Below are 27,267 nucleotides of genomic sequence, written 5' to 3'. Positions count from 1 at the left end.
AGGAGGGGAGGCGGATTCCCAAAATATCAAATTCAGGAGACTAAGTAGTCTAGTGTATCCATAAATGGAGCAGTATGTAGCCATTTTACCAGTTACATAGGTACATATAGAAAGAGGTCCTTGATAGAAAAAGCAAGCTATCAGCAAACAGCATATAGAATTACATTTTTTAGTTCAAATAGGAGCCTATGTACTTACTGAAGGAAGAGGTATAAGTCATTATTTAAGTGAGGATGTTTAATTTAATCTTTAATATTTTTCTGCATTTCTTTTCTAATTAAACAATAAAGCTTATCTATGCCAGAGAAAATAATGCCCACACTGAACAAACTCAATTTATTATGTTTGCTAATATGAAAATACTAGACAACTGTGTAAAACAGAATCCAGTCCTCTTAGGTTAGAATACAAAAAGTAAATTCCAGAGGTCCTGGAAAAATCATCCCAGAAGAGTTGGCATAAAGTGTATGTATACACAATGTACATCTTTACACAGCCTCGCCTAAAGGTACTCTATCTTTATAAAGGGGCCAGCTGTCTTTGTAAAACATCTGAGAAACACTTTACCCCATTTCATATAGCAAATGATACCCTGGCCAGGCACGGTGGCTCACACCTGTAATCCCAGCACTTTGGGAGCCCAAGGTGGGCAGATCATGAGGTCAGGAGTTCCAGACCACCCTGGCCAACATGGTGAAACCCCATCTCTACTAAACATACAAAAATTAGCAGCCGGGCGCAGTGGCTCATGCCTGTAATCCCAGCACTTTGGGAGGCTGAGCGGGTGGATCACCTGAGGTTGGGAGTTCAAGACCAGCCTGACCAACATGGAGAAACCCCATCTCTACTAAAAATACAAAATTAGCCGGGCGTGGTGGCGCATTCCTGTAATCCCAGCTACTCAGGAGGCTGAGGCGGAAGAATCGCTTGAACCCGGGAGGCAGGAGGTTGTGGTGAGCCGAGATCACGCCATTACTCTCCAGCCTGGTCAACAAGAGCAAAACTCCATCTCAAAAAAAAAAAAAAAATTAGCCAGGCGTGGTGGCACATGTCTGTAATCCCAGCTACTCAGAAGGCTGAGGCAGGAGAACTGCTTGAACCTGGGAGGCAGAGGTTGCAGTGAGCTGAGATCATGCCATTGCACTCCAGCCTGGGTGACAGCGCAAGACTCCCATCTCAAAAAAATAAAAATAAAAAAAAGATACCCTCCCCATCCTACTGCCCCTCAAGCAAAGTCTTGGTTTATGAGCTCTACAAAGACAACTTATCGGGCGGGGGGGGGGGGGGGGGGGCGCAAACAGGGAAAAGAACCTTTAAGAAGCAATCTTTACAATACCATAGTAACTGCTAAAAGGATTACTGTGTATTTTGCTGAAGTCTGCAAAGTATACACACATGCATACTTTAAAAAGTTAACCAAGTAATTATGGAGGATTTCCAAGAGAATTTCTGGCAACCTCTGTTATCGGTATTTTGCTAGTTGCAGAATGGGTCTGAAGAAACTCTAAGAGAAGAAGTCCTCCCAGCCACCACATAATTATCAGAACAGCAGTCTTCAAAGCCAGCTAGTTCAAAAATTACTCTCCCACCACTTTGCCTTTGCCAAAAACTACCAACACAAACAACTTACTAAAAAGAGTTAAGTACATTAATTCAAGAGACCGATACTTCAAAACAATTTTGTCACATCAACCAAACATTATGATGAAACAAAAAGTTCAGTACTTATGTTCAATATCTTCCTTTGTGACAGATATACTTACATAAGAAAAAATAAATTTATCCTTAAAAACATCATGGACGATTCCACTTAACACCTTTTCCAAGTAATAATTTTGTTTCAGCACAGAGGAAGGTTAGATAATAGGAAAAGAATCGTTTGCCTTCATGCTCTTGCTCCTAGCAACATCACAGTGTTTATATTCTGTCAACCCTACTCCAATTAACTCTATCTCAGTCAAGGGAAGATAATCAAAGCTGTTTAGCCATAGGTGCTGCAGATGGCAACTAGGTAAGAGATGAGGCAAACAGTATGAGAGACAAGATGTACCAGAGAGTGGTCCTCAACAAACCAGGATTTCAAAGACTCCCTCCAGCCTGAGCAACATAGAAACACAGAGACCCCCTAACTCTACAAAATATAAAAATAATTAGCCAAGCGTAGTGGCATGCGCCTGTGGTCCCGGCTACTCGGCAGGCTGGAGGATGGCATAAGCCCGGGAGGTCGAGGCTGTAGTAAACCGTGATGGCACCACTGCACTCTAGCCTGGGCAACGGAGTGAGACCCTGTCTTAATAAAAAACCCAAAACACCAAACAACTAAAACAAAGACTTTCCCTCTAATTCTGTCCCCCACAGCCCACTCAGCCCTGAACAAGTGTATTCTTTCACAACTATATTCAGAACTTTATTTGCTATTTTCTTATCTTTGAAGAAAACAAGAAGTCAGATATAGCCCACACTATAAAATCGTTCAAGAGGTAACCAAAGAGGTGTTCTTCATGAAAAGTTCAGCTTTGCTTTCTTTTTTTTTTTTTTTGAGACCGAGTCTCGCACTGTCGCCCGGGCTGGAGTGCAATGCCACGATCTCGGCTCACTGCAACCTCCGCTTCCCGGGTTCAAGCAATTCTCCTGCCTCAGCCGCCTGAGTAGCTGGGATTACAGGCGCCCACCACCACACCTGGCTAATTTTTTGTATTTTTAGTAGACATGGGGTTTCGCCATGTTGGCCAGGCTGGTCTCAAACTCCTGACCTCGTGATCTGCCCACCTAGGCCTCCCAAAGTGCTGGGATTACAGGCGTGAGCCGCAGTGCCCAGTCAGTCTTACTTTCTAATACATAGCCCAGAACCAGCTCCTTCAGGTTCGGTCCCAAAGGAGGAGGGGGTGTTAAAACTCAAAACAGAAAGAGAAAAGTGGACATTTAAAACTTAAAAATTCACCAAACTACCAGAGAAAAGGAATTAAATCTGCTGGAGCTAAAGGAAAGGCAATAAAAAATAGTGTCTGGACTTATCTCTACCATAAAAAGATCCAAAAAGATCCTCTCCAGTGAACAATTCGGGTTATTTTGTTTATTCCCAAAGATTTTTTTCTTTTTTTTTTTTTCCCTAAACAAAGAGGGCAGTTAGGCTCTTCAGTTCACTTTGAAAATAACTGAAAGCCACTCTCTGCTGTACCCATTAGCAATAAGGTAAACAGATCCTCCATATTTTGCAAAACCCAGGATACTTATTCCCAGGTCAGTAAACAAAAACTATTCAAAATTTTAATTTATCATATAATATGGTTTTCCCCAAAAAAAAAATCACAAATTTGATGGTTTGTCTTGTGTACCAGTGTTCTCTTACATGGAATTTTACCAACAATTACTGCTACACTCAAACAGTGAAATCTTTTCCACATTAGTTAATTTTTACTTTAAAAGAATTCATTCTCTTTGTTTCACATCAACTAAAAACACAGTCATTTTAGCTTTCAGTTTCTCAGAGTTCATTTTTGTATTTCTTGTACCTAATGCAGCATGACCCTAAAATGAGACTTCAATTAAATCTGAACACTGACACGGTCAGTTTGTTTTAAATTTTCCAAGGGAAGGTAGTTATTGATGTGTTCATCTTTGTATCCTCTTTTAGGTGAGTCATTTTTTTTTTAATCTACTCTAAAATAGTTTCCTCAATTTAAGAAACATAAACACAGGTCAGGTGTGGTGGCTCACATTTGTAATCCCAACACTTTGGGAGGCCAAGACGGGTGGATCACCTGAGGTCAGGAGTTTGAGACCAGTCTGGCCAACATGGCGAAACCCCACCTCTACTAAAAATACAAAAATTAGCTGGTCGTGGTGGCGCATGCCTGTAGTACTAGCTACTTGGGAGGCTGAGGCAAAAGAATCACTTGAACCCAGGAGACGGAGGTTGCAGTGAGTCAAGATCGCACTACTGCACTCCAGCCTGGGTGGCCCCGTCTCAAAAAAATAAATATATATATAAATATATATTTATATATTATTAAACAAATATTATAAATACTATATAGAATATATATTTATATATTAAATATATAAATATATTTATATTATTAAATATATAAATGTATTTATATTATTAAATATATTTATATATTAAATATATAAATATATTTATATTATTAAATATATATATTTATATATTAAATATATAAATATATTTATTTATTAAATATATAAATATATTTATATATTAAATATATAAATATATTTATTTATTAAATAATATAAATATATATTAAATAATATAAATATATTTATATATTAAATATATATTTATATTATTAAATAAATATATTATTAAATAATTTAATTATTTAAAATTTAAAATTATTAAATAAATATATATTTATAAATAAATATATACATATGTATAAAAACTATAATATATAAATATAAATATATACACACAGCAAAATTTTAGGGCTGACAAGTGCCTGGTGTAGCTTTAGCTGTATCCTTCTTAAAATCCAAGGCCTGAGCTCATGAGCCTGCAAGCTCACCAAACTTAACCCAATATTAAAAAAAAAAAGAAAACTTGATATTCCACATAAGCAAATACATATACCAGCAAATCCTGGTTTTCTGTTATAATAGAAATGTAAGAAGTAATCAGACGTGAGGACTGAGATGAAGAAACATAAGCAACAGAGCCAAGAGATGCTTTTCAGGTGGGGGTGGTGAAAATATACACAGGCACAGAGATTTTTGGAAACTGTAAGGCTGGAGTAGATCACCAAGTTCTCTTTCAAGTCATCAGATTCTACGACTTCACGAAGAAACCATACATAACAAAAACAGTCTTTTCAGGTAATCGTTCTTTCAGGAACTTAAAGCAAATATGGAATGGCACCATAATCCATTCCATCCCTACCCCCAACCAAGGTGAAGTTGAAAATGTGCTACGGAATTGGAGACAAATGTAAACGATGCAAATCAATTAATAATACTTACTGTGTCTGAATTCCCTTCCAGCAATATATTGATAGCTTTGTTCACATCTCCATTACAATCATGTAGGGCCACTATGCATTCATCCTGATTTTTCCCTGTCACTTCCATAAGCTAGTGAACATATCAGAAAATGGTTAGAGGCAAACAAAAAACTGGCACTTGATATTAAGATTCTTCTATACAAATACAGAATTACATAATCCTTCTACATGAAGATGGCCTCTTCTAGACTCTTGAGTTTACAATGAGGACATGTTTACTTATTTTTTTGTGGCCATTCCATGCATGTCTTTTCACTAACACTGGTAGAATCTAACTACAAATCAATCTTCCTCCAAGTTGACCAAGGAGCAGATCATTAATCAGCAGCACACACATACGTACCAACATTCTCAGAATACCCAAGATCAAGTATCTGAATAATCAAATTTAATTCAAGCACACAGGATTCCTAAACTTAAATATGAGGTGGAACTATATGAGTACACGGTCATCATTCATGGAAAATCCAATACAAATTTTTTGTCAGGGACACTATTCCATATGCTGGCTTTCACCATTTGGATTAGAACACTTCAAAGGCCAGCCGCAGTGGCTCACAACTATAATCAACACTTTGGGAGGCAGAGACGAGAGGATCGCTTGAGCCCAGGAGTTCGAGACTGGACAATATAGTGAGACCTCATCTTTACAAAAAATTAACCGAGCGTAGTGGTAGGAGGATTGCTTCAGCCCTGGAGGTGAAGGTTGCAATAAGCCATGATTGTGCCACTGCACTCTAGCACAGGAGACAGAGCAAGACCCTGTCTCCCCCCTCAAAAAAAAGAAGAAAAAACATCATTCCATGTACATACTAAGTTATATAACACCCTAAAGTCTTACAAGTGGAATTCTGCTACTATCACAAAACACACTCCTAGACATATTTTCTCAAGGATCTTCAACATGGTGCTATGCTTGAAGTAATGATGAAAGAAACTCTTCAGTTTATTCTCATTAGCAAGAGATACTTGTTACTTAGCATTTTCATCACTAGAATGATCACAGACTAGGCAAAATGCAGGTTTCTCAAGTATCAGTGAATAAACCTATGATTTAATATCTATTGCATTTTAACTACATTTAACTATTTTAACATGTACTAGCTGAAGTTCAAAACAGCTTGATCCCAACATATCAAGTGATTCGTCTATGGTCACAAAGGTAATTAATAGCAAAGCCCATCTAGAACCCAGGCCTCCTGATCTCATAATCACAGCTCTCTGCACTATACCATTTGGCCTCCCTGCTTTCATCTTTTCATTTTATCAAGCAGCAAAAGTTCTGCATACTCTATAGCTTTCTGATGCTTCAGTCTTTGGATAGCTACTAATAAATGTCTCATTTTTATCAATGATCTGTACTAAGTGAATGCCTGCAACATACAATTTTTAAGACACACAGTCAACATCAAAATGTCCCCAGTGATCAGATTATTGACAGACAGAACTAAAATTAGAACTTAAATCTCTGAACTCCTGGGCCAGTGTTCTATCTATACTATTCAGATAAAAGGCAATGTAATATACAGAAGTATATCTCAAACTGTATGAAGATCTCATTCCAGAGAAAGAAATCTATGATTTCTTGTGAGACAAAACAAGATTTCATTGTGAGACTTTTACTCCAAAGAACAATTATTAGATGACATCTACCAAGAGTTGGAATATCTGGCACTGAGGTAGCAGTTACAGCTTGGTTTCTAGAATCTTGATGAGAAAGGGTCAGCAAAGAAGAGTTAGAAATTAAGACTAAGTTATCAAAAATACCTCTTATTAAAGTTCAAAATGAAGACATTGCCTTAAAATTTAATTTTATACTTTTCCAACAAGAGTATGAAATCACAACCATGTTTGAAATGGCAATTCAGGCCAGTAATCCTGTAATCCCAGCACTCTGGGAGGCCAAGGCAGATTGCTTGAGCCCAGGAATTCAAGACTAGCCTAGGCAACACTGCAGGACTCTGTCTCTACAAATATTTTAAAAATTAGCTGGGCATGGTGATGAACATCTGTCGTCATAGCTACTCAGGAGACCGAGGCAGCAGGATAGTGTGAGCCTAGGAGTTTGAGGCTGCAGTGAACTATGACAGCACCACTGCACTCCAGCCTGGGCAACAGAGTGACACCATGTCTCTATGAAAAAAAATTTTTTTATTCAGTTCATCTCTAACATTAAACACAATTCCCAGAGACTGTGCCAAATGTTAGATATACTTTCTATGCACACGTATCGGAAAACCTCAGTGTGCTTACAGAAACGTCTGGTTCAATGTTCACATGTAAACACTAGTAACTCAGAAAGATTATATTGTAAGGTAGGTGAATGTATTCAATTCCTTCACTTGCCCACCAATAAAGGTATTTTTAATCACAAGTCCAAAATCCAATATACAGATTTCAGGTGAGACTAGAAGCTAGAAGTAATACTTTAAAACAAAAATCTTTACTGAAATTATCTTTTTAAGCACAATCAAAATAGATTATAAAAATGATGATATCCTTTGCCAGAAACATACCTGCTTAACTTTAGCTTCAAAATCTGAATCATTCTTATCAAAGATCACTTGAGCGAGACGCATCTGTTCAGCTGTTGCCTGGAAAGTACATACAATTGTTAAGGATTTGAACACCAAAAGCATAAGTTAGATTCCAAAATCTGGGTCAAACAGATAAGGCTCTCAAGCACTAGAAATACTAAGTAACAACAAATAAAAGACCCTGAATTTAGGCCTCTCAACCATATATAACCTGTTCCCATAGGAAAAATAAGCATCAAATTAAGTAACATAAAGGACCCATTCCTTTGACCAAACGACCTAAAGCTATTGTTCATCTTAACTGGCCAATGACTTACTTGAATTTTCTTTCCCTTGGTAGAGTGGGGGAAATCAGCTCAAGAGAAAGCAGAAGAACAAAAAATAATAAAATCTTGGCAGGGCATGGTGGCTCATGCCTTTGGGAAGCCAAGGTAGAAGCACTGCTTGAGCCCAGGAGTTCGAAATTAGCCTGGGCAACATAGAGAGACCCTGTCTCTATTTAATTTTTAAAAAGATTTAAAAAAAAAAGGCTTAAAAAGTAATGAAATCTTTAGAGGTAGTCGGTAGGCAAAAAATAATAAAAGAAAAAATAAAAGGTAATGCAAACAACTGCCCAGACACAGGCTTAGAACTTTGTGTCAAAAAAGCTCTGTTGTCAGGTCTAAAAAGGTATGCTGGTCAGTTCTGAAGAAAAAAAGCTGTATTTAGCTAAATTAAAAATATTTTTAAAGTTACATTATCTTTTTTATACACAATAATTTTGTTTTTCTAAGAGACAGGGTTTCACTATGTTGCCCAGGCTGGTCTTGAACTCCTGGGCTCAAGTGATCCTCCCACCTCAGCCTCCCAAAGTGCTGGGATTACAGGCCTGAGCCACTGCATCTGGCAAAAATTACCCTCTTCACGATTTTTTCTTTTTTTGAGATGGAGCCTCATGCTGTTACCCTAGCTGGAGTGCAGTGCCGTGATCTTGACTGTGCAACCTCCGCCTCCCAGGCTTAACCAATGCTCCTGCCTCAGCCTCCAGAGTAGCTGGGATTACAGGCATGCACTACCACGCCCAGCTAGTTTTTCTATTTTTAGTAGAGACAGGGTTTCACCATGTTGGCCACAATGGTCTCAAACTCCTGACCTCAGGTGATCCACCTGCCTCGGCCTCCCAAAGTGCTGGGATTACAGGCGTTGAGTCACCACGCCTGGCCTAAATCACAATTTCATTAAGTTTTTATGTATGTATGTATGTATGTATGTATGTATGTATGTATTTATTTTGAGATGGAGTCACACTCTGTCGCCCAGGCTGGAGTATTTATTTATTTATTTTGAGATGGAGTCTCACTCTGTCACCCAGGCTGGAGTGCACTGGCACAATCTTGGCTCACTGCAACCTCTGCCGCCCAGGTTCAAGCAATTCTTCTGCCTCAGCCTCCTGAGTTGCTGGGATTACAGGCGCCTGTCACTGCACCCAGCCGTATTTATTTAATTTTTTAAAGGTAGGGTCACATTCTGTCCCCTCAGACTGCAGTGTAGTGATGCCATCATAGCTCACTGCAGCCTCCAACTCCTGAGTTCAAGAGATCCTGCCACCTCAGCCTCCCATGTAGCTTGGACTACAGGTGCGCACCACCACATCTGGCTATTTGCAGAAAAACTATTTACTTTTGTCACTCAAAATATTTTTTCAATCACATTACTGACTGAAGTTTCGTTTTCTGATGTTTTTACCAACAAAAAATTAGAAAAGTTCTAAGGAAAGTTATTCTTCTGTGGCATGACTTTGTAATGTGCCAGTCTGGTTTCTTAGTTTTAACGAAGGTACCGTAATTATTACAACAGGGAAATTAGGTGAGGAATATACAGGAACAATCTGTATCATCTCTGTACAACGGTCTATTAAATCTAAAATTACTCCAAAATAGTTTAAGTTGCCTCGCTAACCAAGTCTATACTAACTCCCAACACAAATATTTAAAAAGCTGAACAGTTTACAAAAAGATCTTAGAGGAAGAAAAGCCATAAGGAACTAATAAACAGCTTTTATTCTGAGTTTTTTATATACACTCATTTCAAATAATCTTGACTAAAGTGGGATAAGTGGGAGTTGTTGACATTTTTTGCATTTTAAAGCACTTTTCAAAAGGCCTTTCCAGGCCATGTGGGTGGGTGATTATACAAACTCCAGGTGCTTTGGCCTGTTCATCCCGACCTATGCCTGCTGAGACCTCAATTTAACTGCTGCAGTACTGCTACATTATACCCAAAAAGACATTGGTACAGAAATTCAGTGTCTACCCTTACTGAAAATCTTACCTCAATTGTTCCCTGTAAATGTAAGGACCTTACATATACTCTCACTATCCCTAAATCAGACAATCATTTTCCTAAATCATAACCAACCAGTAAGTCCCAGTGCCACAGCCAAGAGCACCATTGTCGTGACAACTAGATGAAGTAAAAGGGAAAAGCAAAGGGAGAGATGGGTTTTTAAAAGATGGCATTTCCACATTATACATTTGGGTTTGGAGTAATGACAACTTGTTATGAACTGTTAAAGTCAAAAATATAGAGAGAAACAAATCTCTAAGTAAAAAAGGTTTTATTTAGAAAGAATATATAAGTAGGATTGCAATCCAGGACATACATACATACACATACTAGGGTAGCCTCCTAGTGTGTCCAAAGAACACAAAGAAGGTTGGGAGTTTTATTAGAAAAAGAAATGTGACCTATTGTTTTGAAAGAAAACTCACTGGAACTACTAAAGCTTTTGGGAGCTGGTAAGCTCTGATTGGTGAGTGAACACGGTTGGTAAAACTAGACTTAGAGTCACAAGAGTTCATCTCAACAGCTAGTAGGTAAAACTGGATTTAAGGTTACAGCATGTCATTGTGGCAGCTGGCCTGCAATATAATCCCTGGGCAAGCGCTTTGTGCCCCAAGCACTTTTTTACCGTAACCCTTGGTCCACTGACTCTAAATTTAGTTGGGTATGACAAGATAACTCCAATTCATATAATCAATTTTCACAAAATGAAAGTAGACTGTTGGTGTCCCTGTTGCAAGAAGCCTGTATGAAGAGTTTGCCTGTTTTCCCTAACACTATTATTTTCTGCTCCCTGTGTTTCAAACCTAAAAAATGTACCATACCAGCAGATTCAGGTAGCCTTGTTCCAATCCAAGCACCACTGATGCTCATCCCTTCCCATCATTACAGTTTCTTAAATTATAAGCTTTACAAGTCAAACAAAAGAAAAATTGAAAAATCCATAAAGTGACCATCTAACACCAAAACTATTTATGTATTTGGTATTTATATTTTTTCATTAAAAAAAAAAAAAACAGGGTTTCACTCTGTGTTGGAATGCAGTGGCACAATCACAGCTCACCATGGCCTCGACCTCCCAAGCTCAAGCACTCCTCTGACCTCAGCCTCCTGAGTAGCAACCATGGCAGCCACCATGCCTGGCTAATTTGTTGTTGTTATTTTCGTAAAGACAAGGTCTCACTGTGCTGCCCATGCTGGTCTCAAACTCCTGAACTCAAGCAATCCTCCTACTTCTGCCTCCCAAAGAGCTGGAATTATAGGCATGAGCCACCACACTTGGCTATTTTCCTCTTTTATCAAAAACAGAATACTTAACATACTACCATGTAGAATCACTCACAGACACAATTTATTATGAATATCTATATCACGTTTAATGCTACATGACAATCCACTGCATAGGTGCTTTTTTTTTTTTTTTTTTTTTGAGACAGAGTCTCGCTCTGTCGCCCAGGCTGGAGTGCACTGGCGCGATATCGGCTCACTGCAACCTCCATCTCCCAGGTTCAAGCGATTCTCTTGCCTCAGCCTCCTGAATAGCTAGGATTACAGGTGCACGCCACCACGCCTGGCTAATTTTTGTATTTTTAGTAGAGAACGGGTTTCACAATGTTGGTCAGGCTGGTCTCGAACTCCTGACCTCATGATCCGCCCACCTCGGCCTCCCAAAGTGCTGGGATTACAGGTGTGAGCCACCCGCCCAGCCTTAACATCTTTTTTTTAAGCTAGGGTTTCATTGTGTCGGCTAGGCTGGAGTGCAGTGGCACAATCAGTGCTCACTACAGCTGCCTCCCAGGCTCAAGCAATCCTCCCACCTCACGCACTCCACCCCCCACGATTTCCCCCAATAGCTGGGAATACAGGCGCAAAACACAACACCTGGTTAATGTTTTGTTTTTAGTACAAACAAGGTTCCGCCATGTTGCCCAGATTAATATTGAACCCCCCGAGCTTAAGCAATTCCTCTGCCTCAGCCTCCCAAAGCGCTAGGATTACAGGCATAAACCACAGTGCCCGGACTATATCTTTCTTACTCTGCAAATTTTTATTACTACTAAAACACTGCCAGAGACCCATTCTTTTCTTTCGTTTTTTTTTTTTTTTTCTTTTTTTGAGACGAAGTCTCCCTCTGTTGCCTTGCAGTAGTGTGCTCTCGGCTCGCTGCAACCTCCGCCTCTTAGGTTCAAACAATTCTCACGCTTGGGACTACAGGCATGCCACCACGCCCTGCTAATTTTTGGTTTTGGTAGAGACGGGGTTTCACCATGTTGGTCAGGCTGGTCTTGAACGTCTGACCTTGAGTGATCTGCCCACCTTGGCCACCCAAAGTGCTGGGATTACAGGTATGCACCACTGTGGCAGGCTGAGGTCCATTTTTATACCCAAATCTGTACATACATCAAAGATGGCTTTTTTTTTTTTTTTTTTTGAGACAGTCTTGCTCTGCTGCTCAGGCTGGAGTGCAGTGGCGTGATCGCGACTCACTGCAACCTCCGCCTCCCAGGTTCAAGGGATTCTCTGCAACCTCCGCTTCCCAGGTTCAAGCGATTCTCCGGCCTCAGCCTCCCCAGTAGCTGAGATTACAGGTGTTCGCCACCACACCCAGCTAATTTTTACTATTTTTAGTACAGATGCGGTTTCACCATGTTATTCAGGCTGGTCTTGAACTCCTGACCTTAAATGACCCTCCTGCCTTGCCCTCCCAAAGTGCTGGGATTACAGGCGTGAGCCACCACACACGGCCAAAGAAAGATTTCTTTCTTTTGTTTTTTTTTGAGACAGAGTTTCACTCTTGTTGCCCAGGCTGCAGTGCAGTGGTGCGATCTTGGCTCACTGCAACCTCCACCTCCCAGGTTGAAGCAATTCTAGTGTCTCAGCCTCTTGAGTAGCTGGGATTACAGGCACATGCCACAATGCCCGGCTAATTTTTGTATTTTTAGTAGAGACAGGGTTTCATCATGTTGGTCAGGCTGGTCTCAAACTCCTGACCTCAGGTGATCCGCCCACCTCGGCCTCCCAAAGTGCTGGGATTACAGGTATGAGCCACCACGCCCAGCCCCAAATATAGCTTTCTAACAATGAATACAAAGAAGTAAAACTATAGGGTCAAAGAAATGTCTACCAGTGTTAAAAGGAGTTTAAAACCATCTCCACAAAAATGCTCTGCACAAAGGCTATAAAGATATATACTCAACGAGCAGTAAATAAGAGAACCTGCCTCCTCAAAACCTTTCCCAAAACGGGCATAATGAACTTTTTAAAAAAGCTTTTAAAACTTTTTAATTACTTAAAATGGTCTATATTTGGTGTAATTTTTATTTCTTAGCTCACTATTAAGACTGCAAAACCTCATTTCTACAAAAAAACAGAAAAACTAGCCAAGTGTGGTGGTAAGTGCTATAGTCCCAGCTACCCCAGAGGCTAAGGTGGGAGGATCACCTTAGCCCGAGGAGGTCAAGGTTGCAGTGAGCCAAGATGGCGCCACTGCACTCCAGCCTGTGTGACAGAACAACCTGGTCACAAAAAAAGGAAAAAAAAAGGCCGGGCGCAGTGGCTCACGCCTATAATCCCAGCACTTTGGGAGGCCAAGGCGGGTGGATCATGAGGTCAGGAGATCGAGACCATCCTGGCTAACACGGTGAAACCCCGTCTCTACTAAAAAAATACAAAAAATTAGCCGAGCGTGGTGACAGGCACCTGTAGTCCCAGCTACTCGGGAGGCTGAGGCAGGAAAATGGCGTGAACCTGGCAGGCGGAGCTTGCAGTGAGCCAAGATAGCGCCACTGCACTCCAGCCTGGGCAAAAGAGCGAGATTCTGTCTCCAAAAAAAAAAAACAGGAAAAAAAAAAGTAAATTTTAAGGCTGGGCACGGTGACTCACACCTATAATCCCAGCACTTTGGGAGGCTGAGTCAGGAGGAGACCAGCCTGGGCAACATAGTGAGACCCCCATCTCTGTAAAACATTTAAAAATCAGACACTTCTTGCATCACCTTTTTCTTAAATCCCATTGAAAACAACAGTCGGGCATGGTAGCTCAGGCCTGTAATCCCAGCACTTTGGGAGGCTGAGGCAGACAGATCACTTGAGGTCAGGAGTTCAAGACCAGCCTGGCCAACATGGTGAAACCCCGTCTACACTAAAAATACAAAAATTAGCAGTGCGTGGTGGTACGAGCCTGAAATCCCAACTACTCAGGAGGTTGAGGCACAAGAATCATTTGAACCCGAGAGGCGGAGGTTGCAGTGAGCTGAGATCTCACCACTGTACTCCAGCCTGGGCAGCAGAGTGAAACTGTGTCTCAAGAAAAAAAAAAAAAAAAAAAATTAGCCAGGCATGGTGGCGCATACCTGTAGTCTCAGCTACCTGGAAGGCTGAGGTGTGAGAATCGCTTGAACCTGGGAGGCAGAGGGTGCAGTGAGCCTAGATCATGCCATTGCACTCCAGCCTGGAAGCCAGGGCAAGACCCTGTCTCAAAAAAAAAAAAAAAAAAAAAAATCTGATAAAAGAATAACATATCTCTAAGTTTTTCTATTTCTTCTTTAAATTACAGAATTCAAGAAATAATAATTTAAAGAAAGTCCTATCACATATGAAAATGGAGTCTAAACTACAAGGAATATAAAACTTAACAATTAATGCCTCAAGAATAACAGAGAATAAAACTGGGGAAATTTTTTTCCTGTAAAAAGGAAATAAAAGGAAAGAGAAATGAAGAGATAAATAGGAATGGGAGAAAAGAAAGCAAAGTGTCAAACACTGAAGATAGGCAAAAGACAACCCAACTTAAAGCTATGGACAATAAGCCTCCAAAGAATAAAAATACAGTATAGATCCTTAAAACTAAAATTCAAGAAAAATGTCTGGAAAACAAACCAAAAAATGCATAAATATGTCAATGAAAATACACCGTACTTGAGAATATCAATCCCTAAATAATCAGTCCACACTAAGACATTCTTATTCTTCAGTTTAAGAACTGGACTCTGGCCAGGCGTGGTGGCTCATGCCTATAATCCCAGCACTTTGGGAGGCTGAGGCAAGCAGATCACTTGAGGTCAGGAGTTCAAGACCAGCCTGGCCACCACAGTGAAACCCCATCTCTACTAAAAATACAAAAAAATTAGCCGGGCATGGTGGCGTGCACCTGTAATCCCAGCTACTTGGAAAGCCGAAGCAGGAGAATCGCTTGAACCCGGGAGGCCAGAGGTTGCAGTGAGCCTAGATCAAACCATTGCACTCCAGCCTGGGAGACAGGGTGAGACTCATCTCAAAAAGAAAAAAAAAAAAAAAAAGAAGAACTGGACTCTAAAAGAACAAACATCCACTGGACAACTAGGCAGAAATGTCAAGAGACATAGAAGAGAATGAAATTAGAATATCAACAAACTTGTCAAGAGCAATGCTTTGCGCAAGAAAAAATTAATATTTAAGATAGTCAGGTACAGCAGTTCACACCTGTAATTCCAGCACTTCAGAAGGCTGAGGCAGGCAGATTGCTCGAGCTCAGGCGTTTGAAACCAGCCTGCGCAACACAACAAAACCCTTTACAAAAAAATACAAAAATTAACCAGTGTGGTGGCATGCACCTGTGCTCCCAGCTACTCAAGAGGCTGAGGTAGGAGGATTGTCTGAGGCCAGGAGGTCAAGGGAGAAGGGAGCAGTGAGCATGACCGTGCCACTGCACTCCAGTCTGGGTGACAAAGTGAGACCTTGTCTCAAAAAAAAAAAGATAACGTAAAGAAAATGTGGGCCTAGCACTTAGAGCCAACAAAACTGATGTTCTACTCAAGTATAAAAGGTATAAATTGTGAACAACACCAAACACAAGGAATATTGTTCTCATAATTCCTTCCAGAGGAATCAACAAAAGCAATGGGTTCAGACAATCAAAACGACTAGAGAAACTGACTTAAGTATTGACAGTGACTACTGAACATATTATTTACTAAATGGCCAAAGGAGAAGCATATACTATATAATGAGTACCTGAACAATGTAGACAGAGTACAACTGTTTTGCTGTTGATATATATAAAGGCTAATTTTTGTTGTTGATTTTGTATCCTGCAACTTCACTGAATTCATTTCTCAGTTCTAACAGATGTTTGGTGGAGTTTTTAGGTTTTTCTAAATACAACATGTCATCTATAAATAAGAATATAATGTGACTTCTTCCTTTGCAATCTAGATCCCTTTATTTCCTTCTCTTGCCTATTTGCTCTGGCTAGAAGTTCTAGTACTCAAGTGAGGCCAGGTGCAGTGACTCACGCCTGTAATCCCAACACTTTGGGAGGCTGAGGAAGGTGGATCCCTTGAGCCTAAGAGTTTGAAACCAGCCCTGTGGGTAACTTGGTGAGACGCTGTCTCTACAAAAAATAAAACATTAGCCAGGTATGGAAGTGCACACCAGTAGTCCCAGCTACCCGAGAGGCTGAGGCAGAAGGATCTCTTGAGCCTAGGGGGTCAAGGCTACAGTGAGCCATGTTCGCATCATTATATTCCAGCCTGGGTGACCCTGTCTCAAAAAAAAAAAAAAAAATAGCCTTTATTATTTTGAGGTATGTTCCTTCCACACTCAGGTTGTTGATAATCTTTACCACAAAGGGATGTTGAATTTTTTCACATACATTTTTCAGCGTTTATTGAAATGATCATATGTTTTTTGTCCTTGTATGTTTTATTTTTTTTTTGAGACTGAGTCTCGCTCTGTTGCCCAGGCTTGAGTGCAGTGGAGTGATCTCGGCTCACTGCAAGCTCTGCCTCTCCGATTCACGCCATTCTCCTGCCTCAGCCTCCCGAGTAGCTGGGACTACAGGCACCCGCCACCACTCCCGGCTAATTTTTTTTTCCATTTATAATAGAGTCGGGGTTTCACCTTGTTAGCCAAGATGGTCTCTATCTCCTGACCTCATGATCTGCCCGCCTCGGCCTCCCAAAGTGCTGCAATTACAGGCATAAGCCACCGCGCTGGCCTGTCCTTGTTTTTCTTAATGAGATGTATCCTGTTCATTGAGTTGCATATGCTGAACCATCCTAGTGACACAATTATTTTAAAAGAGGGCCAGAGGCTGAGGCAGGAGAATCGCTTGAACCTGGGAGGCAAAGGTTGTAGTGAGCCGAGATCGCGCCACTGCACTCCAGCATGGCGACAGAGTGAGACTCGTCTCAAAAAACAAAAATACACATACAAATACAAAATTAGCCGGGCCGGGCATGGTGGTGCATGCCTGTAATCCCAGTTACTTGGGAGGCTGAGACAGGAAAACTGCTTGAACCCAAGAGGCGAAGGTTGCGGTGAGCTAAGATCGCGCCATTGCACTGCAGCGTGGGCAACAAGAGCGAAACTCCGTCTCAAAAAAAAAAAAAAAAAAAAGTGGGACACAGAAAATGAGTAATTTGGGGATAATCTAATTCTACCACCTTCTGGTTCCCTTTGAACCAGGACGGTGTGTGGAAGCAATAAGACATAACACAAAAGAAGTCAAAAACTCTGTCATCAGCTGGGTGCAGTAGCTCAGGCCTGTAATCTCAGCACTTTGGGAGGCTGAGGCAGACGGATCACCTGAGGTCAGGAGTTCCAGACCAGCCTGGCCAACATGAGACCCCTTCTCAAAAATGTAATAAAATAAAAATGCAACAGAGATTGTGTCTGGACTGCAAAGCGTAAGATATATACTATCTAACACTTTACAGAAAAGGTTAGGCAATCCTTTATGTAAAAAGCTGACCAGGCGCAGTGGCTCCTGCCTGTAATCCCAGCATTTTGGTAGGCTGAGGCAGGCGGATCACAAGGTCAAGAAATCGAGACCATCCTGGCCAACATGGTGAAACCCCGTCTCTACTGAAAAAACAAAAATTAGCTGAGCACAGTGGTGTGTGCCTGTAGTCCCAACTACTTTGGAGGCTGAGGCAGGAGAATGGCTTGAACCCACAAGGCAGAGGTTGCAGTGAGCCAAGGTCACGCCACTGCACTCCAGCCTGGCGACACAGCGAGACTGTCTCAAAAAAAAAAGTTAACATTTAGGATAGCTGGGTGAATATATCAATATCTCTATCGTTCTTTGCAACTTTTTTACAACTCTTAAAATTATTCCAAAATAATTTTTCCCTAAAAAAGTGGTGTTTTTTTTTTTGTTTTGTTTTGTTTTTGAGACAGAATCTTGCTCTGTCGCCCACGCTGGAGCACAGTGGCACAATCTCGGCTCACTGCAACCTCTGCCTCCTGGGTTCAAGTGATTCTTGTGCCTCACCCTTCAAGTAGCTGGGATTACAGGTACGCACGACCACGGCCAGCTAATTTTTCTATTTTTAGTAGAGATGGGGTTTTGTAATGTTGGCCAGGCTGGTCTCGAACCCCTGGCCTCAGGTGATCCACCCGTCTCAGCCTCCCAAAGTGCTGGGATTACAGACGCAAGCCACCACACCTGGCCAAAAAGGTTTCTTTCTTATAAATTTTTTAAAAAATATTTTTTATGGAGACAGGGTCTCGCTACTTGGCCCAGGATGGTCTTGAACTCCAGAGCTCAAACAATCCTCCCACCTCAGCCTCCCAAAGTGTTGAGATTACAGGTGTTAGCCACCATGTCCCGGTTCAAAATGTTTTTTTATTAATTGGTAAGCCAATAGATTCAAGCACTTATCCTACCATACAGTATAAGAAGTTTGTAACTTTTGTAGAGACAGGTCTCACTATGTTACTCAGGCTGGTCTCGAACTCCTGGACTCAAGCGATCCTCCCACCTCTGCTGGGACTACTGGAGTAAGCCACCACGCCCAGCAGGAAACAATCTATGTAAATATTCCATGTAACAAATGAAAAATAAATGACTTATATTTCCTTTTTTTTTTTTTTTTTTTTGAGACAGAGTTTCGCTCTTGTTGTGCAGGCTGGAGTACAATGGTGGGATCTCTGCTCATCGCAACCTCCGCCTCCTGGGTTCAAGAGATTCTCCTGCTTCGGCCTCCCAAGTAGCTGGGATTACAGGCATGTGCCACCATGCTTGGCTAATTCTGTATGTTTAGTAGAGACGGAGTTTCTCCATCTTGGTCAGGCTGGTCTCAAACTCCTGACCTCAGGTGATCTACCTGCCTTGGCCTCCCAAAGTGCTGGGATTACAGGCATGAGCCACCACGCCCAGCCCGAGGTCCTGTCTATTAAAAAAAAAAAAAAAAAAAAACAGCCAGACACAGTGGCTCACACCTGTAATCCCAGCACTTTGGGAGGTCAAGGTGGGCAGATCACCTGAGGTCAGGAGTTTGAGACCATCCTGGCCAACATGGTGAAACCCCGTCTCAACTAAAAATAGAAAAATTAGCCAGACATGATGGCGGGTGCCTGTAATCCCAGCTACTCAGGAGGCTGAGGTGGGAAAATCACTTGAACCTGGGAGATGGAGGTTGCAGTGAGCCCAGATCGCGCCACTGCACTCCAGCCTGGGCAACAAGGGCAGAAACTCTGCCTCATATAAAAAAAAAAAAAAAAAAAAGACAATAAACAAATAATACACCCTAGTCAATGACATCCATTCTGAAGTGATTAAGAGTACCATTAATCATTTAATTCACTTTGAAAAGCATTAAAAACTTAGATAAAATAATGGCTGGCTAAACAGATGTGATAAAACAAATAGAGCAAAAAGGTAATAGAACATATGGATATTGACTGTACAACTCTCAACTTTTCTTCATCTGTGACCATTTTCATAATAAAGCATTGTGGGGAGGGATTTTGGCAGACAGAAAAGGAGTAGAGGCGGCGGCTTGGGGTGGTAGATGTGTTAAACAGGAGCTACAACAAATTTTTTTTTTTTAAAGTAAAATTATGGATTACTTGTGGCTATCCACTCACTGCACAGTAAGTATTATTATAAGAACATCCCTGGTTTCAAGACATTTCAGACAGAAACTACTTCATGCAGATATGTCAGAGTAGAAGATAAACCAAAGTCAGGGAGTATGGCTGAAATCTTTGTGGAAAAAGTATGAAAAAGTAATGGCAGAGTGGGGGAACCAGGAACAAATAATGACTCTAAAGGCAAGAATATTTAAACTTGAAAACTGCCTGAGAACAGCCAGTGCTTTGTAAACGTGCACAATTTACAAAACCAAAGAAACACCGACCCGATTAAAATATTAACAAACAAGCACTTGATGGGTGAAAGAATCTCACCAAATATTTCAAGCAGAATAGTTACTAATAATCGCATTTTGCTGTAGGGGGCAGTCTGGGGCTTATATATGTTTCTACATTATCATTCTGATACTGCTTCACCCATACATTTCCAACTATAAAGTCACTATTCATTGCCATATGTAAGGTAAATGCCAATGACTGATTTATTCAGACTTAGCTTTTTCAGCTTAAGTATTATATGACACAAATACTGTATTTCTCTTCAGTAACATCTTTTTTATTCATAAAAGGGATAGACAGACTACTTCTGAAAGCATAGCCAATACACATAATAGTCATTTAACAATAACAATATAGTAACACTAGTGCTAGCATATTTATGAAAATAAATTTTAATGAGAACTTTAAGTATTTTTTTAACTTTATAAAATACCCTGAGTCAAGAAAAAAATAATTTTCTTTGATAAACAATTCAATAAATATTTGATAAACAAAGCACCAAACATAAGAGTATAATAGGGAAGTTACCAGGCTGAGCTCTAGGAAGTGTCAAGAGGTCGGTACAGCTTGGGAAAAAAGAGGAAAAATCAGGATCAACTGGTAATTCTTAAGTTAAACAAGGTCAGTGCACCCTCCCCTGCAATAAACATTAGTGACATACACTAGGTCACATCTCAAGTTGAAAAATATCTTGCCAAGAAAAGTAGCATCACTACAGCTCTTCCTCTGGATCTCTTATCCATTCATATGGCTTATTACGAACTAAGCTGCTTTCACAGTGGAAAATGTGGAATTTTTCAAATGAATCCAAATTTTTTTAAATTAGAGCTGTCACCCAGAAAAAAATTGGAAATAATAATAAAGTAGGATTATTTATGCCCACCACCAAAGATAAACATTAACAGTCTACTAAGCCTGTTCTCATTAATGTTCAACAGTTTTGCATTAACTTTACATATTTTTTTCAGTTGATCAGGAAGTATACCTTTTCTAAGACATTTTATATCATAATTTTCAAATATTCTTATTATCACTTCATAATTGTGGAATGTTCACATAATTTTGTGGAATTTTCACATAAATTCACAAGAGAGTTGACATCTGAATACAATGTATATTCCACAATCTAATTAGCTAAAAAAGACATTACAGCTGGGCCCAGTGGCTCATGCTTGTAAACCCAGCAATTTGGGAGGTCAAGGCAGGCGGATCACCTAAGGTCAGGAGTTCGAGACCAGCCTGGCCAACATGGCGAAACCTCGTTTCTACTGAAAATATAAAAATTTGCCAGGCATGGTGGCGCATGCCTATAATCCCAGCTACTCGGGAGGCTGAGGCAGGAAAATCATTTGAACCCAGGAGGCGGAGGTTGCAGTGAGCTGAGATCGCACCACTGCACTACAGCCTGGGCATCAAAGTAAAACTGTGTCTCAAAAAAAAAAAAAAAAGGCATTATGAGGACCATTGAAAAAATATAAGTATGGTCTGTAGATGTTCTGATTTTTTATAATTGTACTGTAATTATGTAAAAAGATCCTTGTTTTTTAAAAAACACTGAGGTATTAAGTGAAGAAGAACCTTATTCACAACTACTTGTCAAACGTTTCTGGGAATAAACTGTAGGGAAAGGAAGAGAACAGGATAAAGTAGATGTGACCGAAATGTTAAAATCCGGGGAATCTGAAAAAAGGATATTCAGTAATTATTCATATTCCCATTGCAACTTTTCTGTAAATCTCACAATGTTTTTTTTTTTTTTTTAATTGAGGTTCACGGTCAGGCCCAGGGGCTCACACCTATAATCTGGGCAGTTTGAGAAGCTGAGGTGGGCAGATCACCTGAGGTCAGGAATTCAAAACTGACTAACCTGGCCAACATGGTGAAACCCCTCTCTACTAAAACTACTAAAATTAGCTGGGTGTGGTGATGTACAAGTGTAGTCCCAGCTACTCTGGAGGCTGAGGCAGGAGAATCACTTGAACCCAGGAGGCACAGTTGCCGTTAGCCGAGATCAAGCCACTGCACAGCAGCCTGGGCAACAGAGTGAGACTCTAGCTCAAAAAAAAAAAAAAAATGAGGTTAAAGGAGATTTAAGTAACTCATCTAATTACTAAGTGCTAGACCCAGGACAAAAATCCTGGTTTATACGGATTCAAAAGAACTCTCACCACCTGGTGCAGTGACTCACGCCTGTAATCCCAGCACTTTGGGAGGCGGAGCTGGGTGGATCACCTGAAGTCAGGAATTCAAGACCAGCCTGACCAACATGGTGAAACCCCGTCTCTACCAAACATACAAAAAATTAGCCAGGCGAGGTGGAGGCAGAGGTTGCAGTGAGCTGACATCGCACCATTGCACTCCAGCCTGGACAACAAGAGCAAAACTCCGTCTCAAAAAATAAAAAACTCTCTTTCATCATGCAACCTGAATAGGTTATCTCAGAACACCTCTAACATAACACTGGACATTTAAAATTCAGTAATTAACATCTTACCGGCAGGGCGTGGTAACTCATGCCTTTAATCCCAGCACTTTGGGAGGCCAAGGTGGGCGGATCACCTGAGGTCAGAAGTTTGAAACCAGCCTGGCCAACACGGCGAAACCCCGTCTCTACCAAAAATACAAAAATTAGCCAGGCATGGTGATACGTGCCTGCAATCCCAGCTACTCCGGAGGCTGAGGCAGGAGAATCGCTTGGACCCAGGAGGCAGAGGTTGCAATGAGCTGAGAACGTGCCACTGCACTCCAGCCTGGGCGACAGAGCGAGGCTCCATCTCAAAAAAAAAAAGAAAGAAAAAAATTACCAAATAAAGCCACTTTTTATGACACCAATTTAAGATTACTTTCTTAGCAAATACTTCCCAGAATAGGATTAATGAATAAATAAACATCAATAATTTTCCTAATGCATACTAGTGTTTAAAAGAAAAAAATTTAAAAGGGCCAGGTGCAGTGGCTCACGCCTGTAATCCCAACACCTTGGGAGACCAAGGGGGGGACAGATCACTTGAGGTCAGGAGTTTGAGACCAGCCTGGCCAACATGGTGAAACTTCATCTCTACTAAAAATGCAAAAAAGTTAGCCGGGCATGGTGGCTCACGCCTGTAATCCCAGCTGCTGGGGAGGATAAGACAGGAGAATCGCCTGAACCCCAGAGGCGGAGGTTACAATGAGCCAAGATAGAGTAACTGCACTCTAGACTGGGCTACAGAGCGAGACTGTCTCAAAAAAAAAAAAAAAAAAGGTCAGGTACGGTGGCTCACGCCTATAATCACAGCACCTTTGAAGGCTAAGGGGGCAGTCACTTGGGCTCAGGTGTTGGAGACCAGGCTGGGCAACATGGTGAAACCCTGTCTCTACTAAAAATACAAAAATTAACTGGAGGTGGAGGCAGGCACCTGTAATCCCAGCTACTTGAGAGGCTGAGGCAGGAGAATCGCTTGAACCCAGGAGGCGGAGGTTGCTGTGAACTGAGATGGCACCATTGCACTCCAGCCTGGGCGACAGAAGGAGACTCCATCTCGAAGAAACAAAAAAAAAATTAGGCAGGCATGATGTTGCCTGCCTGTAGTCCCAGCTACTTGGAAGGCTGAGGCAAGAGAATCACTTGAACCCGGGAAGTGGAGGTTGGAGTGAGCCGAGATTGGCCACTGCACTCCAGTCTGGGCGACAGACTCCGTCTCAAAAAAAAAAAAAAAAAAAAAGACCATTCATTAAGCAAACTTTTTCCTAAGTAAATTCAACTATAAAAGGAGGACCTAGCCTAAAACCTCCAAATTTTTCCATCACTGGACTAGATCAGTTCGTGAATAAATTCCTATCAGAGTAAGTGTATTTAGGATCAAGCACTGAGTAGCAGAGATATCTGTCTGTTAATACCAGCAGAATACTACACTAACTTTATACTGAAAAATGTAACGCAACACTTAAATCTCCTCACTATGTCCCCTAACATCAACAGGGCACTTGGGTATAAATGAGTGATTTTAAGAAGCACTTTTAATTAACTATCAAAGTATAGTCAAATCAATCTGCAAGTAAGACAAACTGGATATAGTTTACTTACTTGCATATTCCCTGTGAAAAAGGGTTTGCCAATCTAGTCAATAACATGTATATAATGCTTAATTTTGCACCAGGTACTGTGCTTAGCACTTATCTCACTTCACTTAAAATAATAATATAACCAAATTGAGGAGGAGGGAGTATTTAACATTAAAAATTTTATTCAAATGGGTCTTTGTTTTTTTGAGACAGAGTCTCGCTCTGTTGCCCAGGCTTGAATGCAGTGGTGTGATCTTGGCTCACTGCAACCTCTGCCTCCCAGGTTCAAGCAATTCTCCCTGCCTCAGCCTCCCGACTAACTGCCATTACAGGCACCCACTACCATGCCTGGCTAATTTTCGTATTTTTTTTTTTAGTAGAGACAGGGTTTCACCATGTTGGCCAGCCTGGTCTCGAACTCCTGATCTCAGGTGATCTGTCCACCTCGGCCTCCCAAAGTGCTGGAATTACAGGCATGAGCCACTGCACCCAGCCTCAAGTGGATCTTGATCATTAAAAGCCATTCTAAGATTCAAGCACTCTTCCTTGTGCTTTGAAGAAAAGGCAGGTTTTTGCTTTTTTGTTGAGCCAAGGTCTCACTCTGTCACCCAGGCTGGAGTGCAGTAGCATCATCATAAGTGATCCTCCCACCTCAGCTGCCTAAGTACCTGGGACTACAAATGGAAGCCATCATGCCCAGCTACTTTTTAAACTTTTTGTAGAGACAAGGTCCTCGCTATGTTGCCCAGCCTGCTCTTAATTCCTGGGCTCAAGCAACCCTTTTGCCTCAGCCTCCCAAAGTGTTGAGATTACAGACATGAGCCACTATGCCCAGCAAAGGCAGCTTTTTAAAGTCTATTGTAATTCAGGTATTTTACTACTTCAGACTATTAGTTCTCCATCTACCTTGGATTTTCATATTTCATTCCAAGGACACACTTAAATTAATAGAAGGGAGAAAAGGGAGAGGAGATGATGACAAAGCAGCGGGGAAGGAGGAGGAAGGGAAGCAGAGCAAGGTGAAAGGGGAGAGGAGGAGGAATAGGAGGAAGAGGAGGAGTAGGAGGAAGAGGAGGAGGAAGAGGAAGGGGAGGAAGGGGAGGAAGAGGAGGAAGAGAAGGAGGAGGAGGAGGAGGAGGAAGAGGAGGAGGCAGCAGCGGTGGTGGCGGTGGTGGTGGTGGTGGTGGTGGCAGTGGCAGCCTAATAGCTAAGAGGTACCTGGAAAAGGTTAGCATTAAAGAGTTCTCATGGAACAACATCCAATTGTACCTGAATCAAGTACAATACCTCTTTCCTTACTATTCTTCATTACCTACTTTTTATTTTTTATTTATTTTATTTTTTTTTTAGGAAGGAGTCTCGCTTTGTCACCCAGGCTGGAAGGCAGTGGCGTGATCTGGGCTCACTGCAACCTCTGCCTCCTGAGTTCAAGCGATTCTCCTGCCTTAGCCTCCCGAGAAGCTAGGATTACAGGCGCACACCACCACGCCCAGCTAATTTTTGTATTTTCTTAATAGAGGCGGGGTTTCACAATGTTGGCCAGGCTAGTCTCAAACTCCTGACCTCAAGTGATCCACCCACCTCGGCCTCCCAAAGTGCTGGGATTACAGGCGTGAGCCACCGCACCCGGCCATCACCTACTGTTTAAACACAGGGTCCAAAATCCTAAAGTTTCCTACAAAGGAAAACATTAAATCATATGCTCTCCCTTAATTTCCTTAATTCTAAACAAGGCAAACAAGAGTTCCACATACCCTAAAACTTCAAGTATAATAATAAAAGAAAAAAAAGGAAAAAAAAAAAAAGAGTTCCACAAAAACTTACCTGTACCACTTGTTTCTGTGGTTGCATTGATTGTGCTGCTGAAATCTGTGGTTTTTCCCGAGCACCTCGACAATGGTCACTGCTCACTGAAGTCATCATATACAGTATATACAAAATAATGTATGTACAAAATAGAAAATCTGCAAGAAAGTAGGGATGGTAAGCAAAACAATCATAGTAAAAGATAAGCATGTACTTCAGAGAAAACAAGGACACTTACAATAAAAGATAAAAGCTCTCTGGAATACAAATTCTCAAGAAGTAGCCCTTGAGGATTTTACATTTTGCTGGTATCTGTTAAACCAATTCGACTACTGCAATCTAAGTCTATGGTTTACGAGCTTAGCAATTCTAAACAAAAATCTCAAGTACCACCAATTTTAACCAGCAACTATTTTATCACTACATGTAGTCATTGTACATGAAGTGCTATCTGCCTCTTACTACTTGCACTTGCTATTTGAACCCCAAAACAACATTGCACCCAGCCAAGATTTTACCTGCCAATAGCCCAATTTAAAATGTGTCAAGAAACAGGCTATGCCTAAAAGCAAAAGTCAGCTGTAAATAATAAATCTTAAAGAAACAATTGTGTGGCCGGGTGCGGTGGCTCACGCCTGTAATCCCAGCAATTCACGAGGCCGAGGCAGGTGGATCATGAGGTCAGGAGATCGAGACCATGCTGGCTAACACAATGAAACCCCGTCTCTACTAAAAATACAAAAAAGTTAGCCGGGCATGGTGGCAGGCATCTGTAGTCCCAGCTACTTAGGAGGCTGAGGCAGCAGAATGGCGTGAACCCGAGAGGCAGAGGTTGCAGTCAGCCGAGATCGCGTCACTGTACTCCAGCCTTGGCGACAGAGCAAGACTCCGTCTCAAAAAAAAAAAAAAATTGTGCATATAATTTTCTTTGATTTGTTGAACAAACATTTATTGACTAGCTACTAAGTGTCAAGCACATAATTAAGTATGTCATCAAAACATGATTCTAAGCTGGGCACGGTGGCATGCACCTGCAATCCCAGCTATTTTGAGGCTAAGATGGGAAGACTGCTTGAGCCCAAGAGTTTGAGACCAGCCTAGACAACACTGTAAGATCAACTCCACCTCAATTAAAAAAAAAAAAAAAAATTATAACCATAAGATTCCTACTTCCTACCCTTTAGGGATAGCGATTACAATTTTTTTTTTTTTTAAGACAGAAGAGCCGGGAATTTTCCGATAAAGACCAGAAAACCTGCTAGACAAATTCTAAAAGAGCTGTAACACTATAATTGTTTTTTTGTTTAATTTTAAAAACACAGAAAGCATCGGTGAGGATGTACAAAAACTAGAACCCTTGTGCACTGCTGATGGGAATTTAAAGTGGTACAACCATCATTA

General features: G+C 41.1%; 1 protein-coding gene and 1 non-coding gene across 51 annotated transcripts in view; both read right to left on the bottom strand.

Moving 5' to 3' along the window:
- UBAP2 (ubiquitin associated protein 2) overlaps positions 1-27,267 on the bottom strand; it is a 130,365-nt gene that overhangs the window by 71,901 nt on the left and 31,197 nt on the right. For 27 of the 50 annotated variants that reach the window (XM_063788672.1, XM_063788674.1, XM_063788664.1 and 24 more), the window contains 3 exons: positions 25,885-26,024; positions 7,538-7,615; positions 4,981-5,091 (listed from right to left, as the gene is read on the bottom strand). In XM_063788672.1, coding sequence (XP_063644742.1) covers positions 4,981-5,091; positions 7,538-7,615; positions 25,885-25,983 — 288 coding nt within the window. In that variant the 5' untranslated portion in view covers positions 25,984-26,024. Of the gene's footprint in view, positions 1-4,980; positions 5,092-7,537; positions 7,616-20,544; positions 20,583-25,884; positions 26,025-27,267 lie in introns of all 50 variants that reach the window. The other 23 variants (XM_063788666.1, XM_054658763.2, XM_054658769.2 and 20 more) reach the window with 4 other exon arrangements.
- On the bottom strand, positions 27,094-27,155 carry LOC112204451 (U7 small nuclear RNA). The gene has a single exon (XR_002938096.1). It is a non-coding gene; the product is annotated as a U7 small nuclear RNA (small nuclear RNA).

Source organism: Pan troglodytes, chromosome 11 (genome assembly GCF_028858775.2).
Source record: "Pan troglodytes isolate AG18354 chromosome 11, NHGRI_mPanTro3-v2.0_pri, whole genome shotgun sequence".
Classification (NCBI taxonomy): domain Eukaryota; kingdom Metazoa; phylum Chordata; class Mammalia; order Primates; family Hominidae; genus Pan; species Pan troglodytes.
The sequence above is the reverse complement of the archived record's forward strand: the minus strand, read 5'-3'. Positions and strand labels throughout refer to the sequence as shown.